Below are 15,991 nucleotides of genomic sequence, written 5' to 3'. Positions count from 1 at the left end.
TCCGGACAACACACGGACTTTTGCCCAACCATCCGGGGGATTGCTCCTGTTTTCCTGGATTTTTATTCACAGCGTCAGGGCGTCGTCGACACCGGATTGCTTTATTTCCGTGCATCGTCAAAAATGAAAAGGGACGGGTTTTTTGGTATATTGTCACTGCGCCGTGTAAAAAGTTGAGAGTCACGACTGTAGCAACGATGTGAGTGAAAGATTCATGGGCTATCGAGCTCGTTTCCGCTTCCTTTTTCATCATCCAGTATGATACAGGCAAACGTCCGTGTCGTACTGGCGCCTTTCGAACCACACCCAACTGGGTCCTACACCCTACGAGTTGCATGACAACAAGAATTGCGATCGCTGCAAAATGTGACCGAATCAATCCTACCAGTGGGATCCCATCGTCGACTTGCCCAGATGCTGAAGCATTCTTTGATACTCAATGCACTTGAAATCGTGCCATCTTTTGCAATCTCAGCAAGCGCAAAGTTGTCCAGACAGCCGGGGAGATTTGTCACGTGTTCCACAAAATCCTTGTGAAGCTGTTGCAACCAGGCGACATTTCCTCGAGATCGGCAACTGTTGAAACATGTCGCCATTTCATTCAACGCGCCGTCAAGTTGTCACCATCTGTAGGAGATCGCAGTCGACCTCGACCTATCAGAATGCAGAAGAATATGCAAAAAAACTTTTGAGGAACAGCGACTATGAGAACTATGTAGCGACATTGTTCATACCGCCCGCTGCACGAACTGGTGCTTGGGCGGTTCGCGCTTTCAATGTGGAGACGGCACTTATTCGGGAGAATGTGAAGAATCCAAACTTGGGAAAGATGAGGATAGATTGGTGGAGAGACGCTATAGAAAAGACGTACGCGGTAGGCTAGGCCCACACCATGACCTTCTGTTTCCGAGGTCGCTGAGCAAACCGTGAATAGGGACGACCTCCTAATCATCCCGTTACGATGTTGCTCGCCCACTCCATGGATGTAGCACCACTTTCACACTCATGGTTCAAGCGCATCTTGACTGCAAGGGTATGGGCAGTGGCTGTTACCTCCTTCAAACGCGTTTACTGAATGGCTGCCATCACAGGAAGCGAATCTTCAAGATCCTCAATACCCAACTATAAAGGATTTGGAGAACTACGCTGAGAATACAGCTTCCAGCGTGCTGTACCTTTTGCTAGAGACTCTAGGGATCCGGGACCATCATGCCGACCATGCAGCTAGCCATGTAGGCAAAGCTGGCGGAATTACAACGATCCTCCGTGGAACGCCCTTCCATGTCAAAGAAAGGCGATTTTATCTGCCATCTGAAATTATGGCAAAGGTATAAATGAAGTTTAGTTCAGCGCATCCAAATGTGCCTCTGATCAATCTATGATCAACCCATTAAGCACTCGCTATCCACGGAAGATGTATTCCGTAACGGACCCAGTCATGAACTTGAAGAGGTCGCCTTTGAAGTGGCGACGACAGCAAACGATCATTTAATTACCGCCCGCTCCTTCTTGAAAGACACCCCAATGTCCGCTCTGCCTGCTCTGTTAGCCGCGATTCCCTGTGATGCATATCTGCAAGCACTAGAAAAGGCCAACTTTAACTTATTTGAGGTTAAACTTGCCCGGTGGAAAATGCTGTATAAACTTTGGAGTGCAGCAAGAAAGGGAGTAATTTGAATTGGACTGAAGCGGCATGGCTCGAGTTAGAGACAGTTCACCAACACCGTCGCACGGCTCCCTGGGACGATGTATCACGGCCATTCCAGCGCATTAAGACAGATATATCTGCTGAGCTCCGCCTGGCAATGCAGCAAGGGGTCTGTTGACACCGGTATGCTGAACAATTCATTCAGTAGCCATATCCGACACATTGCATCCCGCATCCTGCTGCTACCGGCGGATTTCCTAATTGACAGTTGAGTTAAGGATTCCTACAATGTAAGATTAAATTTACTGCATTCCAATATTTATATACAACCATCTATCTGTCATGGAAATGTACTGGATTGGAAAAAAGCTGGAAACTGATATTGTTCACCAAAAACTAAGATGATTCGGCGCAGAGGGAAGTTCCTGTCTGATCAGCAAAAGAAATGTCGTGCAGACAATTCCAGACAGAAGGAGTGCTATTGCCCATCATATAACCTTAGTCTGGTTCTAACTCAATTGCTGCAGTGGAACAACTTTATCTATGAAACTGGTGGCCTGCACCTAGTAAGACTCGTAGCACTACTTCTTCTCAATCACATTATTGACGAGAAGGACTTCCATTCCTATGTATCCCCGGTAGATCCCCAATGTCCAGTGAATTCACGCCGGTACCAAACATATTGCTCCACATACTCTGTTCATTCCCCATGTCATCGTAAGAACTATCTGTGTCAGCATCCCTTCCTCTCATCCTCTGCTTGACCTCATCAATGGCCACCAAAAGGAGACCTTCCTCGGTGCAGAGTCTCCTTAGGTCACTTTCTATTTTCTCTCGCGCACTGGCGAGATGGATGAGTTCGCTTTTTAGTTTAGCTATAGTGGATTCACGACTCTCCACGGAGGAACTGGTAGATGGTGCAGGGGGCTCTGTCATTGGACGGTTGGTGGGAGGTGACAAAACGTTTGGAAGGCAGAGAATTCGATCACGTAACCGACACTGCTGTGCCACTGACCAGCTCATCTCAGACTTGAGCTTTTCTGGTCGAGTTTTTCTTTTGGTAGAGCCTTTTTACAATGGCACAATCGCAGTCTTCGGGATCTGGTCATCCACATGGATACGGGCCTCCACCTACATACTCTGCACGCAGTGGCCCGCGACATCGGGATCGACAACAAGAGTCTCCTCGACACTCTTCTCAGGACAACCGATATGCACCATATCAGAGAACGTCAGTATCAGCGCAACCAAACACGGCACCACAGTATCAGCAAGAATATCCCCAACAACATGCTTACCAGTATTCCCAGCAGTACGCACCGCAGTTCTCCCAACAATACCTTCCGTTCAACCAGCAACAGTTGTTTATCCAGCAACAGCAGCTCTATCTCCAACAACAGCAGCAACAGCAACAGCAAATGTTTGGGTTCTCGGTGCCCATGGGACTAAATGCCATGGAGCAGATGAACAGCTGGGAGTCGATAATGGGAGCCTTCGCGAATGGAGTTTCAAATGTCCCTACAGTTCATACAGTCCCTACAGTGCCTACAGTAACATACGACTATCAAAATGCACCTCCACCAGCTGTTCCCGATAGAAGGTAAAGCTGAAGTTTACTACCAGTTACACCTCAGCATGTGTTCATATGGTATTTTTTACGCAGGTTCCGCTGCGACACTTGCGAAAAATCCTTCGATGCCCGTTCTCAATACATAACCCACAACCAAACTCACGTCAAATGTTCTGAATGTGATTTTGAAGCATCAAAAAAAACGGTCAGATTACATGAAGAGGAAGTGCACGCTATGATTGACGGGGTCAAGTATGTATCTATTGCACTATTTGCGTGTTGTGTCAATGAGGACTGATGACTGTACATTGTACAGAAAAACGTTTGTCTCCCTCGAAGCTCCCGAGGACATTGAGAAATGGATTGCAGAGAGGAAGAAGCGATACCCGACGGATGAGAACATTCGCAAGAAGGTTGGGCCTTTGTTCGTTCGTCTGACGCTAGACTCGCCCCTAATTTTTTTTTTTTTTACACAGCAACAAGAAGAAGAAGAACGAATAGCACGCGGAGAGGTGATTCGAGGTGAGAAGGGGGGTCCAAGAGGGCGAGGGCGTGGACGTGGACATGAAGGCACACACACGTCATCCAGCACGAAGCCACCCAAGGTGCATATTCATGTTTATAATGCCTCGTATTTCGTACTTGCGCTCAACATTCTTCACGCCACAGGAGGAAAATGTTCTCGGTATGATATCCGCCTACGCTTCGGACGACGACGCTATTTCGTCCTCTTCCACATCTGAAGCTGAAGGACAAAGAGAAAATGACGCTGAACCACGGAAACAAGCCAAGCGACCCATACGGCTCTGTAAATACTTTGTTCGCGGGAAATGTTTGAAAGGGGATGAATGCACCTTTCGACATGAAAAGCCTGAAGCAAAACCCAAAAAACCACGTTCGACCGCGCCAATTGTGCAGCAAAAGAGACGCCCCTTACTGAAAATGGTGCGTTTTTTATTTTTCGATTTGCCAAGTGCATCAGCGTTTTAGTTCCTCATTATCGGTTTCTCTGTCTTTCTACAGCTTCTGGAGGCGGATATCAGAAAAGAGAAGAATATTATCCTGCAATGTATACGGCATATCGTCCAGCAAAATTTCTTTCAGGATACAAACCATTAGGATAGATCATCACCTTTGCACATAGTCACCAATTATTTAACGGCAAACACGTGTAACTATAATATCTCCAGCAAAACATTGAGAAACATGCATTGTGTAAAGAGCTTGCAGTGGACGGCCGTGGGTGAATAGCATAAGAACACGCGACATGTTATTCAAGGACATAAAGAAAGCTTCTACCGCGTGTCACTAAACCTCTAAGCTTGTGACTGCGATGAAGCAGGCTCAGATGCAGCGGCACCTGCCCTAGTGGCCTTCGCCCGCTGATAATATTCAGTCAGAATCTTCTGTGGGATTCGGTTCAACATTTCCTTGGGGAAGATACGCAAGAGGGACCACGCAAGGTCTAAAGATTCGAATATAGTGCGTCCTTCATAGTATCCTGATGTGCGATGCGAACTATGAGTGCAGGGATTCAGGTCGGCGGGAAGCAAGCGGAAATGTACCTTGGGCAATGAACGATTTCTCAAACTTTTCAAGGAACTCCAACGACAATTTGTCTTCTTGGTTCAAGGCTTCCTCTCCTACGACAGCTTTCATGGCTGCAGCATCACGACCGATGGCATATTTCGCGTACTGATGATGTTGATATTTATCAAGAACCGGATAGACGGGACCTGCTAACTCAAAGTAAGTTGCTCACCAGTTGGTTGGAAACATCTCCGTGATCTTTTCGCGTAAGCTTTTCGCCAATGGCGCTCTTCATCAATCGGGAGAGTGACGGCAATACGTTTATTGGTGGGTATATCTGAGTAGAACAAGTGTTATGCAAATGCCGAAACGATTCCCACAACAATCCTCGTGAGAACATACCTGACGGTTGTGAAGTTGACGATCAATGAAGATTTGTCCTTCAGTAATGTATCCCGTCAAATCGGGAATGGGGTGGGTGATATCTGCCAACACAAGAACACTCAGTCCAGAGTACGTCAAACGATATTAGTTGAAGCCCGTAACAATACCATCGTTCGGCATCGTCAAAATAGGAATTTGGGTAATAGACCCATTACGTCCAGCCACACGGCCAGCTCGCTCATAAATCGTAGATAAATCCGTGTACATGTAACCGGGATAACCACGGCGACCAGGTACTTCTTCACGAGCAGCAGATACCTACAGGGCAGAAGATAGTTGAGTTGGCGTTGCTCATGCTGATGCTATTCAAGACAGACTGCGGTGTACCTCACGCAAGGCATCAGCGTAAGAACTCATGTCAGTGAGAATGACAAGTACGTGCTTCTCGAGCTGGTATGCGTAGTATTCCGCCGTTGTAAGGGCAAGACGGGGAGTAATAATACGCTCGATCCTGTCCAGTGAATCACGATAAGTACACTGCATCCGAGTACGTCAAATTGTTAAATATCTGCTCACGTAGGATCATTCGCCAAGTTCAAGAACAGGGTCACACGCTCCAAAGAACCATTCTCTTCGAAATCTTGTTTGAAGAAACGAGCAGTTTCCAAGTTTACACCCATAGCACCAAATACGATCGCAAAGTTGTCTTCGTGGCCATCCAAAACTCCCTTGTCAATGCGCTTGACCAAGCCAGCTTGTCGACAGATTTGCGCCGCAATCTATAAAGTAACAGGTACATCAGCACTGCATAACAAATATGGTCAAAATGAGATGAGAATACCTCGTTATGAGGCAAACCAGCCGCAGAAAAGATAGGAATCTTCTGTCCACGGGCAATGGAATTCATTGTATCAATAGCAGAGATTCCGGTCTGAATCATCTCCTCCGGGTAGATACGAGAGAATGGATTGATGGGCTGACCTATTGACACATATTTATCAGCTCGGTCTCCGAGGATCCAAATGAAAAACTGTTTCGTGTCATCATACCTTGGATATCCAAGTATTCCTCAGCAAAGACTTTGGGTCCCCTGTCAATGCCTTTACCGGATCCGTTGAACACTCGTCCCAACATGTCTTCGGACACTGGAATCTTCAACGTGTCTCCAGTGAACTCAACTCGAGTAGCGTTCGCATCGACGCCGGATGTTCCTTCAAAGACCTGGACGATAGCGCGTTTTCCCTGGACTTCCAAGACCTGACCCGAGCGCTTCGATCCGTCGGGAAGAGTAAGCTCCACGATTTCCGAAAACTTTGCAAACTGTGTATAGAGGCAATTATTCGTCAATGGGTTTTAGAGGAGGGCTTCAGAATGTCGACCGAGGGCAAGACTGACCTTTACGTTGTCCAAAATGACAAGCGGTCCATTGACACCTGCGACTGTACGATAATCTACCAGACAAAAGAAGAGTTTAGCAGAGGCTTTTTTTTTACCAACATACAAAACCCCAAGCTCTCCTCATTCAGACCGCAAACTCACCCAAGCGCGGCTGGACGACATAATTGCGCGTAACCGCTGCCGCATGAATCGCAGCGGCTTCCTGGGAAGTAATCCTGGGGTCCGCCATTCCGAATAGGATGAAGGCTGTAAACTGTCACTAGTCTAACGAACTCAACAGGATATGGAAGCGACGTTGAGGTAAACGCGCGAGAAAAGGCGGGCGATGAGAGATGGTATAATTGCTTGATGCCGGCAGAGCTATCTCGGATGGCTGACCACCCCCTCTACGCGAGTGCTTAGCTGTGGGATTTACAGGCAGGTGGCAAAACCTCATTCTTTTGACAAATTCCACCCCTCAACGATGCTCTCCCGAACGCCCACTCGGCTAACACTCGACAAACAAGACTATGATGAGCTCCTGCAGCTTATTCACAACAACCGCGCAGCACGACATCAGCAAGAACAACACCAACGCGAAACCCCAAATTCCGTAGAACAACCAACCAACCTGACCTCTGTGTTTGCCCAGCAGGACTGCGCAAACTCGCGAGGCAAAAGGGGATATGTTGGACCTGCAGTGGAGCGGGAGCGAAGAAGAAGATTGGATGTTAGGGAGCGAATTATATGATATGGTTCCAAAGTGAAGGGTTCTGTACAGTCGAAAGGGTTGCAGGGGACAGTAAAGTAAAACGGTAGTTGATTGAAAAAAAAGCAAGTAGTAAACTATCGCTGCAACGTTCTACTTTCTACCTATTTTTGAGCTCGACAACAACAACCAAAGTAACGCCTCTGACAGAATACGCATTAAACGAGGTCAGAAATCAAATCGCCTCCAAACTCTCACTAAATTAGAACCGGTCTGAATTCCGCCTTAAATAAAGTAATAGATAAAATTAAAGGTTGCCCAAGTACCCCAGTCCGTAGATACTCCCCAGTCCCGACATTCAGATTATACGCCTCCGCCGCTGCGTTCAGTGCTGAGCTGTTCGCGCTTTTCGTAGTCTGACACAATCTCTGCGAATTTGGAGCGGGCACGGAAGTCCTTTACGGCGGCCAGAACCTAGAGTGGAGAAATACATCAGATGCTGGCATGGCAAAAACACGGGATAGAACAATGCCTACCTCCAAAAATTCGTTGAACTCCACTGAGCCATTCTTGTTCAAGTCCACCTCAGCAATCACACCCTCCATCTCCGCGGCAGTCATTTTCACACCAAGCTGTTTCAACACGCGACTCAAATCCTTCTCGCTGATGTGACCATCCTTGTCATAGTCAAGCTTGTTGAACTCTGCTTGGTATCGCGCTAGTTCGTCAGGGCGGAAATGTGTCCGCTCGTAGAACGTGATGTCGCCATCATCCGGCATGGGGAATGAGACTGCACCAGGTTCACGCAGGCCCATATACTTGAGGAAATCTTTGCCTTGCTCGTATTCCTGTTTCTTGCGGGCCTCGTTCCAGTTCAGTTCAGCAGCCATGATATCAATCACCCGTGGTAGTGCCTCAAGGGCTGCTTGCGCGTTCAGGAACGCCAGTCGGGTACGACGTGCAATGACATCCTATAAAGAGTATTTTTCGGTAAGACTCCTAATGCAGAAGTGACGGGCGTCAGAGTAGCTTGCTTACCACCGCAGTGCACGCATATTCTCTCTGCACAGCATACCGAACCTCCGCCTCGATATAGGGGTAACCGACAGCCAATGGCTTACCCACAAGAGGCCATCTGTTGCCACTCAAAGACGCCAGCGAGGCTACTGCCCATGCTCTATCACCATATGCGCCAACAAGGTGCTGGGCAACTTCTGTGTCCAAACCAAAGTGTTGTACAAGCTTGATGAACATATTCTTTGACCAGTTGTGGGAGCCGACGAGGAGTACATGTTCAGTCACACAAGGGCCAGTTGGCTTGAGGTCTAGAGTAGATCTGTTGATTAAAACGCCTTCCCTCGTAGCGCGAGTCCACTGTGATACGCACCGAACACTTGGATAGCTTTATCAATAGTTTCCTGTGCCATTTCACGGTAGGTAGTCCATTTACCACCGGCGATAGTGAGCAAGCCGCTAGGGCTCACATTAATCATATGGTTACGGACTAGGGCCGCGGTGTTCTTGGCATGAGGGTCGCGCACAAGAGGACGAATTCCGGACCATGCGGCAAGCACATCACCGCGCCGAACTTTGATTTCTGGGCTCAGATAGTTCTGGATTTCACTAAGAATCCAGTTGATTTCCTTTTCGGTTGGAATTGGATTCTGAGTCACTTCGGTAGGTGAGTCTGGGAACAATTATCTGTTATTAAAATGCGACAAAACGAGCAAGGCAGACATTTGCCTTACCGGTGGTACCGGCGATGGTACTTCCTTGCCAAGGCAAGAAGAAGATAACACGACCGTCGCTTGTCGCCGGGTCGATCAGACCCATGTTACGTGGGCTGTAGTAATTAGGCAGCACAATATGCACACCGGCACTAGGCGCCACAATTTCTGCAGTCGATATTCCAGCGTCCAACTTGCGCAGGCCATCAGTGAAGGGTCCAGTAGCATTGATGACTCCCTTGGCTTTGACCTCCCATTCTTCACCAGTTAAGTTGTCTCGCACGATGGCACCACAAATCTCTTCTTCCCCAAGGTTGAATTTGCCCAAGAGCGTTGTCCTCTTCTTCTTCAAGATCTTTACAACCTCGGTATGGTTAGCTACGACTGCGCCGTGAGCCACCGCTGTCAAAGCCAACGCCACGTTCATGCGTGCATCGTTGTGTGCACCTGTATGCCATTCCGGTTAGGCGGTTCCTGCAAGCGTTCAAAAAACTAAATAACGTACCATCATAGTACACAAGGGCGGCCACAAGATCCTCCTTTTTCAGCATAGGGAACGCCTCGAGGGCCTTTGACTTGCTTAGAAAGTAACTCTGGGAGAGAGCATCACCACTAAAAGCGGCTAGCGCGTCGTAAGCTTTGCAACCACCCCAGTAATACGGCAAGTGCCACCACCTGAGAGGAAAAGAATAAGAAACGGCTTCCCAACCGCTCGAGCCTCACTTTACATACTTGTAGAGCGGGATCATGGTGGGCAGTTGGTAAGAAAGGAAGGGAGCGATCTTCAAGAAAACGCCTCTCTCGTGGAGTGCTTCTTTTACGAGCTTGTACTGTTCGTAATCCAATTCCCAGAATGCTTTTTCTAGATATCGTACACCTCCGTGAACCAGTTTTGTACTTCTTGAACTGGTTCCTATGGTGAGGAAGCAAACATGTAAACAAACTCGTTCGTAGGGCACATATAACCGTACAAGGTCGTTGCCCAGCAGGATGCAGTCTGCTTATTTCTCTTACCGGAAGCAAAATCATCTCGCTCCACCAAAGCAACTTTCAGTCCTCGCGTCGCGGCATCTACAGCACAACCGCTGCCAGTTGCACCCGCACCGACAATTAATAGATCGAATTCGCCGCCAGGTCCCTTTACTCCCGGGGCTGCGTCCTTTGGTACGCCCTTTAAGGCGTTGATCATTTCCTTCCTTGAAGGAGGAGTCCACAAAGAATGCGGCTGCTTGTCCTTGTCAGTAATTGTTTGACCTTGGGCTTCCGCGTGCAGCGGGTGACGAAGTAAAAAGCCCGGTGCTGGGAAAGCATGGCTCTCCTTTTCACCACCAAACGCGTATAGTGTTGCTGCTGTTGCACCGCCAGCTGTCGCAGTTGCCGCGACGACTGCCAGAGGTCTTTTAAGATTTCGCCACATGATGACCTGTGATTGGGACCGACCAAGGTTGGAATGCTAAATCGTGCGTGGATTGGCTCGCAGGACTAAGTACATACACTGCTGTGCACAATGAGATCGGTCTTGTTCCCAGATGCTGCTCAGATGAGCATTCGGTGTTCAACGTCACCCGTGTGTGGTAATGTGTGCAAATGAGGCTAAACAAGTATCGGTTTGAAAAACAAGCGGGCGCGGGGTGACGTCGCAACTTGCAGTGCTCGTGAAAACTCAAATCATTGGTTGCAATTGACGGCACAGTCATGTAAAGAGCACTTGCACGAGATTGGGCGATGTGGGCATTTTGATCTCCCCCCCGCCGCGCTTTCTTTCCCCGGTTTTAGTTTTACAGTGTTCAAACCATAGCACCCGATATCGATCTTTGGATGCATTTAAGGACGACATTGTTTCCAAATGTCCAACAGCCGTGATGGCCGCATGTCCATCGTTGTCAGACCATGTCGACAATCACCAACACTTGCAAGGCTATGGACTTTGCGTCTGGTATTCTCGACGGGCCACATTGATGGGCACGCGGCCAACCAACAGTCAGAGAAGGTTGCCTTCTGAAAACCCACCAGATTGACATGTGAGGCTTGATCGATGTTTGTCACGTGACCGGAAGCCAGCATCGCGCATTCTTGGTTTTTTTTTGCAACGAGATTTTATAAAACCCATTAGTGTGAAATTAACAATTGGCCTCATTGCTACGGCACTACCCACCTTACACAATGTCATTGCACAATGCCAACGAGATGGAGGTGGATATCGCTCCTGGTCCAGTTCCAGAACCCGCCGAGGCGGTTGTTCTTCCTGCAGACGAAGATGCTGCTGAAAGACAGCCCCTTCTTGACAAGCCTCCAGCTCCGCAAGAAGGCAGTAAAGAACTTTTGGGATTATCGTTTACGGTACATGCGAGTTTTTGGTTCAAGGCCAGAAGGAAACTAGTAAAATGACTCTTTATTTGTCGGCATTAGGCCCTATCTGCACTTTTATTCTCTCTCATGTCCGTCCTCGTGAAACTTTCTGGCGCATCTTTCCCATTCCTGCAAATTGTTCTCGTCCGCTCGGTAATTCAATTTGTTCTCGGTGCCATTTCCTGCGTTTATCTTGGTGTTGCCCCTTGGGGACCTCCTACGCTAAATAGAGCATGGCTCGTCGCACGAGGCACAGCTGGAGCAACGGGTACTGTTTATCTCATTGACGTGTTAATGCCTGACATCCATGCTGACTATGCTGCAGGTTTGGGACTCTACTTTTTCACGATTGTCAACATGCCTCTGGGAGATGGAATGAGTAGGTTCTTTGGTCTAGATTCAAGTCACAGTTGATGCAAGCTGAGATGCGTGTTCTCCTAGCAATTTTCTTTACTGGCCCCGCATTTACTGCGATCTTGGCGCGTATAGTCCTCGGCGAGCCACTGACTGGCCCCGATATCTTTGCGTCCGCAGCATGTCTATGTGGTGTCGCGCTTGTTTCTCGTCCCGAGATCCTATTTGGATCTCCGGCCGATACCCACCACTCTGCAACCGGCGAGACCCACACGTCATGGGCAGCATTGGCCGCGTTTGGTGGTGCGCTGATGAGTGCTGTTGCCTACTGCCTTGTTCGCAAAATTGGGGGGAGATGTTCATTTATGGTGCATGTCACGTATTTCGGAGCCATGTCGACAATACTCTCCGGAATAGGACTAGCCTTATTTCAAGACGCTGTCCCTCTGGGAGAATGGACTCGACTACAATGGCTTGTTATGCTTTCGGTTGGCTTGTCTGCATTTGTGGCGCAATGCTTCTTAAACGCGGTAAAGTCTACATGCTTATTGAGCGACGATCGCTAGCTCGTTGCTTATATTTCCTCTTCTTAGGGCTTACAACTGGCCAACGCCGGTCCAGCTACTCTCATGCGAAACCTGGACATTGTCTTTGCTTTCATTTTTGGTCTCGTATTCTTCCATGAAGTTCCACAAGTTACTTCCGTTTTGGGGGCGTCTCTGATTTTGGCAGCGACGGCGAGTGTTGCTGGACTCAAATGGTGGAGAAGTCGGGCTTGATACATTATACCTATTTTAGTGATTAGAAGAGGGGTTTTATCATATTTTACGGTACAGGCGCTTTGGTTTCTTGTAGATATGCTATATCCTGTAGTGGGTGTGAGGTGCCAATGATTTTTGGCGTGCAATGTACTTATTTATATACTTCGACTGCTCAGAAGACAGTTGTTATTTTCAGAAGAAAGTTCTATGCAAAATTAAGCAAGATATCTGCTACGTATGTCAAAGCTCTTACTGCTGGTCGAATTCAAAACGATCCGAGTTACTAATTGCAAATTCCTCGGCTACTAGGGAGTTGACCCCTTAACTAGGCGTCCTTGATGCTAAAGAGGATCTTTACGCCCCTTTCTGTTTAATACATAGGTTTCGCAATACGCCAACACATTTCCCTTCAAGTCACATATGGCCTCAGGACGGGTAGTACCATTGCGGTCGCATCATGGGTTGGTAAGGATGCAAAGAATAGGGCGGTCCACACATAGTCGTTAGAGGCATACCATAGGGCTGCATGTGAGGGCTACTCCCATTTGATGGTGAACTTACGAGGGTGTTCACTTCAAACGCTTGAGCGCCGGATTGAGTGCGGACGACGCTTAACGGCGGACTTAACGGCGGAGTTCTCGCAGCGAATGGAACGTCCATCTCAGGTCGCATCCACACCGCAGCGATGTGTTCATCAACCTTTCTTGTCGCCTCTTCCAGCACTTCGTGCGTGTACGCAATGAAAAACAATCTCTGCAAAGGAACAAAGGATCAAGCCAATGTATCATTCAATGGAAAGCGCCAAACGTACCTGCTTGTCGTAAACTCCAGCATTAACACCGACTACCGCGCCAATGCGCTTCACCACGGCATGAAGATGCAGAAACGAGGATGTATCCAGGGTCTGCATCTCAATTGGCAAACGGAAGAATCTTGCCAGGTTATCGCTCCTGAGTGCTTGCAACTTGGAAAGCGATGAGACGTAACCAAGGGTCGTGATCGACGCATCTATCGAAGGGGTATCCGTCCGTGTTGGCAAGGCGATCTTGTAAGCTTCCGTTGTTTGTGGTGATGTTGCGGAGTCAAGTGTTGGCGCTGCATTACTTTCAACGGGTTCCGCTGATGGAGCAAGGCCGCTTGCTATTGGTTTGGAGGATATGACCGCTATTGGCTGATTTCTCGCTAGCTCAGGGGGAGCAGGCTTACTGGTGACGATTGCCTCCTCCGAATCAAAACCATTTTCCTTTGCAGACGGCAAAGAGGTTTGTGGCAGCGCTTCTGATGGAGGAGATGCGTCCTTGGTGGTCGAAATGGCGTCCAGTGTACATTTGCCCTTGCCTTTCATCTTGTGTGGTACATAAACAGGGTATTGGGGGGCTTCCCTACTAGGTTGTTCTAAATGCACATCAGCGGCGGTTGTAGTCGCTTGGTGCTCTGATGCTCGCGCCGCTGAGGCTGTCAAATGTTACATTCTTGGTTGCGGCATAAAAGACACGCGGCTGCTACTTACCATTCATTTCTTCGCGCTCAGGCGCAGCTACATGCACCGGAGGAACGGGCCATGAAGGCGGAATAATTTCAACAATGGGCTTCGATGAACCACTTGGACCTGCTGACGACTGCTCTCTTGGACCATGCTCCTGATGAGAGATATCGCTTGGTGGCCTGTGAGCTCTGGTATCATTGAACGGCGCGTCCATTTCTTCCTTTGCAAGATTCAAAGCCGTTTGTTCATCCAAAAGAACTTGTTGCTCACTTCGAAGGGTTTCCTGGAGACTTATATGGTAAGAAAACGTTGAGGAGGCAGCTATGTGAATTGCGACATACCAGTGCTGGTCGAGCCACTTCAGCGAAATAATTTTGGTATGACTGATGAATTTCATCGGCCACTTCAGCTGGGCCAGTTATCTTAAATGACTGGTCCAACGTTAGAACTTCGTCTTTAAGGAAGTTTAGTGTGCAAGTGTCTACTGACCCCGTTGCTATACTCAACTTCGACATCTGCGCCGCGTGGATGTTGCTCCCATATCCTGTCGAATTTCATAAAGTGTATTGATAACGCATCTAAGATTTGCTCCATTTCCTCGCGTTCAACGGAATTATCGGGGAACGTCATCGAGTGAAGTCCTTGTGCTCCCCCAGCCTCCATCGTCGTCGCCGTAGCGGTCGTCGGAGTGGTTGCAGAAGCTTCTCTCGGACTCGGGGTCCGTTTCATTTGCCGCTAGGGAACGCGTTGGGACTTAGAATACCTTCTACGCCATCGTGGCCAGTGACTTACCTCGATAGCCATAATCCTTAACCTTTGCCAGGCTTCGAGGCTTGCAGTGGCTTTTTCTGCACTCCGCTCCACGGTGGACCTGCCATTTACCCCAACAATCTATCCGGATTACGTTCAGCTAAGTGTGATGTATTAGTATGAACGAGAAACTATACGCACCGCGAGACTATCATCTAACGTGCAGTCTGCACTAGTTTTCTTTCCAATATGCCGTAGTTGCTCCAGAAGCAAGTCCCTCGAGCTTTCTAGTACCCTTCTGTCGAGCTTAACGACCTTGTCGAAAGTCGTGTTTGTCTTTGAGCTTTGTGGTGTCCGGTGTGCTACGCCGCTCTGGTTTGATTCATTCTTGGTGGGAGATATGGCATTCGTCATTGGAGCTTTGCTAGATATTGCTTTGTGGTCCTGCTCAGTCTGAGTCACATGGCCTGTTTGAATTGGCGTAGTGTGTTGGACTGACTTTGACTGAGATGTAACAATGCTTATAGCAGCCGTGTTTGTAGTCTCCACTGTTCCGTCAACGACCTCGCTTCCCCCGCCCCGCTTCGAGACTTTCCCCTCCGCGGTTGGGGCATGCGGCATGCCGCGGTTAGTTCCTGTCTGGCGCGAAGACGGCCTACAGTCAGCCAACAAAATAACTTTTGAGGCTTCTGAGGCAGGCTGGGCGGTATCACGACGCTTAGATGCAGCCGCGTCCAATTCCCACTTTTCCACATGTACCATCAACTCTTGCAGACTGCATGCGATATCTTCAGAAGTAGCGCATGTGCAAAATAGATCAGATGTGCTACTTACGCATCCGTCACATCTTGTTGACGGCCCCATACTCGTATAGCCTAAAAAGCCACAGTTTCAGCTATAACAAAAAGAACAAACTTCACAAGAGGTCCTAAATAGACCCATTGTCGGCGAACATTGCTAATCTTACATTGTTGTCGTCATAAACAATAGCTACAGAGTGGGTCATCCTCAATTGCCTGAAACAGTGAGGACTCCATGGAAGATGCCGTGCAACAAAGTTCAGCTTGGTTCTGATACCTACTTGATGAGTTCGCCACGGTCCACTGTGAGAACATCTCCCATTGTCAATTCTCGCAAAGGGATGACGTGCTCCCTGAATTTGGATGAGCTCGTTGACATGTTGCCTGATATGAAGGAACTGAAAGGCGGTTAATAAGCATTCGTTGGGGAGAAAAATATCCGCAGAATATTACCTCTTGGGTGATTCCGTTATGCAGGAGGGGATTGACAGATGAGATGACAGGCGGATGGGAAATTTGGAGCGAAATAGACTTTCGGCAGCTGCT

At 48.4% G+C, this 15,991-nt stretch overlaps 6 protein-coding genes across 6 annotated transcripts; 3 read left to right on the top strand and 3 right to left on the bottom strand.

The window, feature by feature from the left end:
- The first annotated feature begins 70 nt into the window (after positions 1 to 70).
- On the top strand, positions 71 to 2,029 carry SPPG_08278 (uncharacterized protein). The gene is made up of 5 exons (XM_016756435.1): positions 71 to 199; positions 268 to 874; positions 935 to 1,033; positions 1,092 to 1,328; positions 1,396 to 2,029. The coding sequence occupies exons 2-5, from the start codon at positions 587 to 589 to the stop codon at positions 1,675 to 1,677; spliced, it is 906 nt and encodes a 301-aa protein (XP_016604419.1). The 5' UTR covers positions 71 to 199; positions 268 to 586; the 3' UTR covers positions 1,678 to 2,029.
- A 683-nt stretch (positions 2,030 to 2,712) lies between these two features.
- On the top strand, positions 2,713 to 4,440 carry SPPG_08277 (uncharacterized protein). Its single transcript, XM_016756434.1, has 6 exons — positions 2,713 to 3,248; positions 3,312 to 3,470; positions 3,535 to 3,631; positions 3,695 to 3,823; positions 3,888 to 4,163; positions 4,242 to 4,440. Exons 1-6 carry the CDS (start codon positions 2,725 to 2,727, stop codon positions 4,335 to 4,337), a joined length of 1,281 nt encoding a protein of 426 aa, XP_016604418.1. The 5' UTR covers positions 2,713 to 2,724; the 3' UTR covers positions 4,338 to 4,440.
- On the bottom strand, positions 4,302 to 7,106 carry SPPG_08276 (V-type proton ATPase subunit B). The gene is made up of 11 exons (XM_016756433.1): positions 6,672 to 7,106; positions 6,528 to 6,583; positions 6,182 to 6,452; positions 5,974 to 6,113; positions 5,709 to 5,911; positions 5,520 to 5,643; positions 5,300 to 5,450; positions 5,151 to 5,233; positions 4,981 to 5,085; positions 4,784 to 4,913; positions 4,302 to 4,719 (listed from the first exon to the last, which is right to left on the bottom strand). Exons 1-11 carry the CDS (start codon positions 6,757 to 6,759, stop codon positions 4,535 to 4,537), a joined length of 1,536 nt encoding a protein of 511 aa, XP_016604417.1. The 5' UTR covers positions 6,760 to 7,106; the 3' UTR covers positions 4,302 to 4,534.
- A 196-nt stretch (positions 7,107 to 7,302) lies between these two features.
- On the bottom strand, positions 7,303 to 10,722 carry SPPG_08275 (glycerol-3-phosphate dehydrogenase). The gene is made up of 9 exons (XM_016756432.1): positions 10,440 to 10,722; positions 9,960 to 10,368; positions 9,678 to 9,858; positions 9,451 to 9,620; positions 8,967 to 9,392; positions 8,606 to 8,905; positions 8,257 to 8,543; positions 7,755 to 8,189; positions 7,303 to 7,692 (listed from the first exon to the last, which is right to left on the bottom strand). The coding sequence occupies exons 2-9, from the start codon at positions 10,360 to 10,362 to the stop codon at positions 7,582 to 7,584; spliced, it is 2,313 nt and encodes a 770-aa protein (XP_016604416.1). The 5' UTR covers positions 10,363 to 10,368; positions 10,440 to 10,722; the 3' UTR covers positions 7,303 to 7,581.
- Positions 10,723 to 11,035: 313 nt separating this feature from the next.
- On the top strand, positions 11,036 to 12,817 carry SPPG_08274 (uncharacterized protein). The gene is made up of 6 exons (XM_016756431.1): positions 11,036 to 11,285; positions 11,355 to 11,562; positions 11,620 to 11,673; positions 11,736 to 12,178; positions 12,242 to 12,644; positions 12,719 to 12,817. Exons 1-5 carry the CDS (start codon positions 11,109 to 11,111, stop codon positions 12,425 to 12,427), a joined length of 1,068 nt encoding a protein of 355 aa, XP_016604415.1. The 5' UTR covers positions 11,036 to 11,108; the 3' UTR covers positions 12,428 to 12,644; positions 12,719 to 12,817.
- On the bottom strand, positions 12,560 to 15,824 carry SPPG_08273 (uncharacterized protein; the record flags this gene model as incomplete). Its single annotated transcript, XM_016756430.1, has 10 exons — positions 12,560 to 13,162; positions 13,221 to 13,864; positions 13,920 to 14,178; positions 14,237 to 14,326; positions 14,385 to 14,630; positions 14,688 to 14,786; positions 14,847 to 15,420; positions 15,480 to 15,520; positions 15,613 to 15,661; positions 15,727 to 15,824. 10 exons carry the CDS (start codon positions 15,822 to 15,824, stop codon positions 12,836 to 12,838), a joined length of 2,427 nt encoding a protein of 808 aa, XP_016604414.1. The 3' UTR covers positions 12,560 to 12,835.
- Between the last annotated feature and the right edge of the window lie 167 nt (positions 15,825 to 15,991).

Source organism: Spizellomyces punctatus (assembly GCF_000182565.1).
Source record: "Spizellomyces punctatus DAOM BR117 chromosome Unknown supercont1.20, whole genome shotgun sequence".
NCBI classification, from domain to species: Eukaryota; Fungi; Chytridiomycota; class Chytridiomycetes; order Spizellomycetales; family Spizellomycetaceae; genus Spizellomyces; species Spizellomyces punctatus.
The sequence above is the reverse complement of the archived record's forward strand: the minus strand, read 5'-3'. Positions and strand labels throughout refer to the sequence as shown.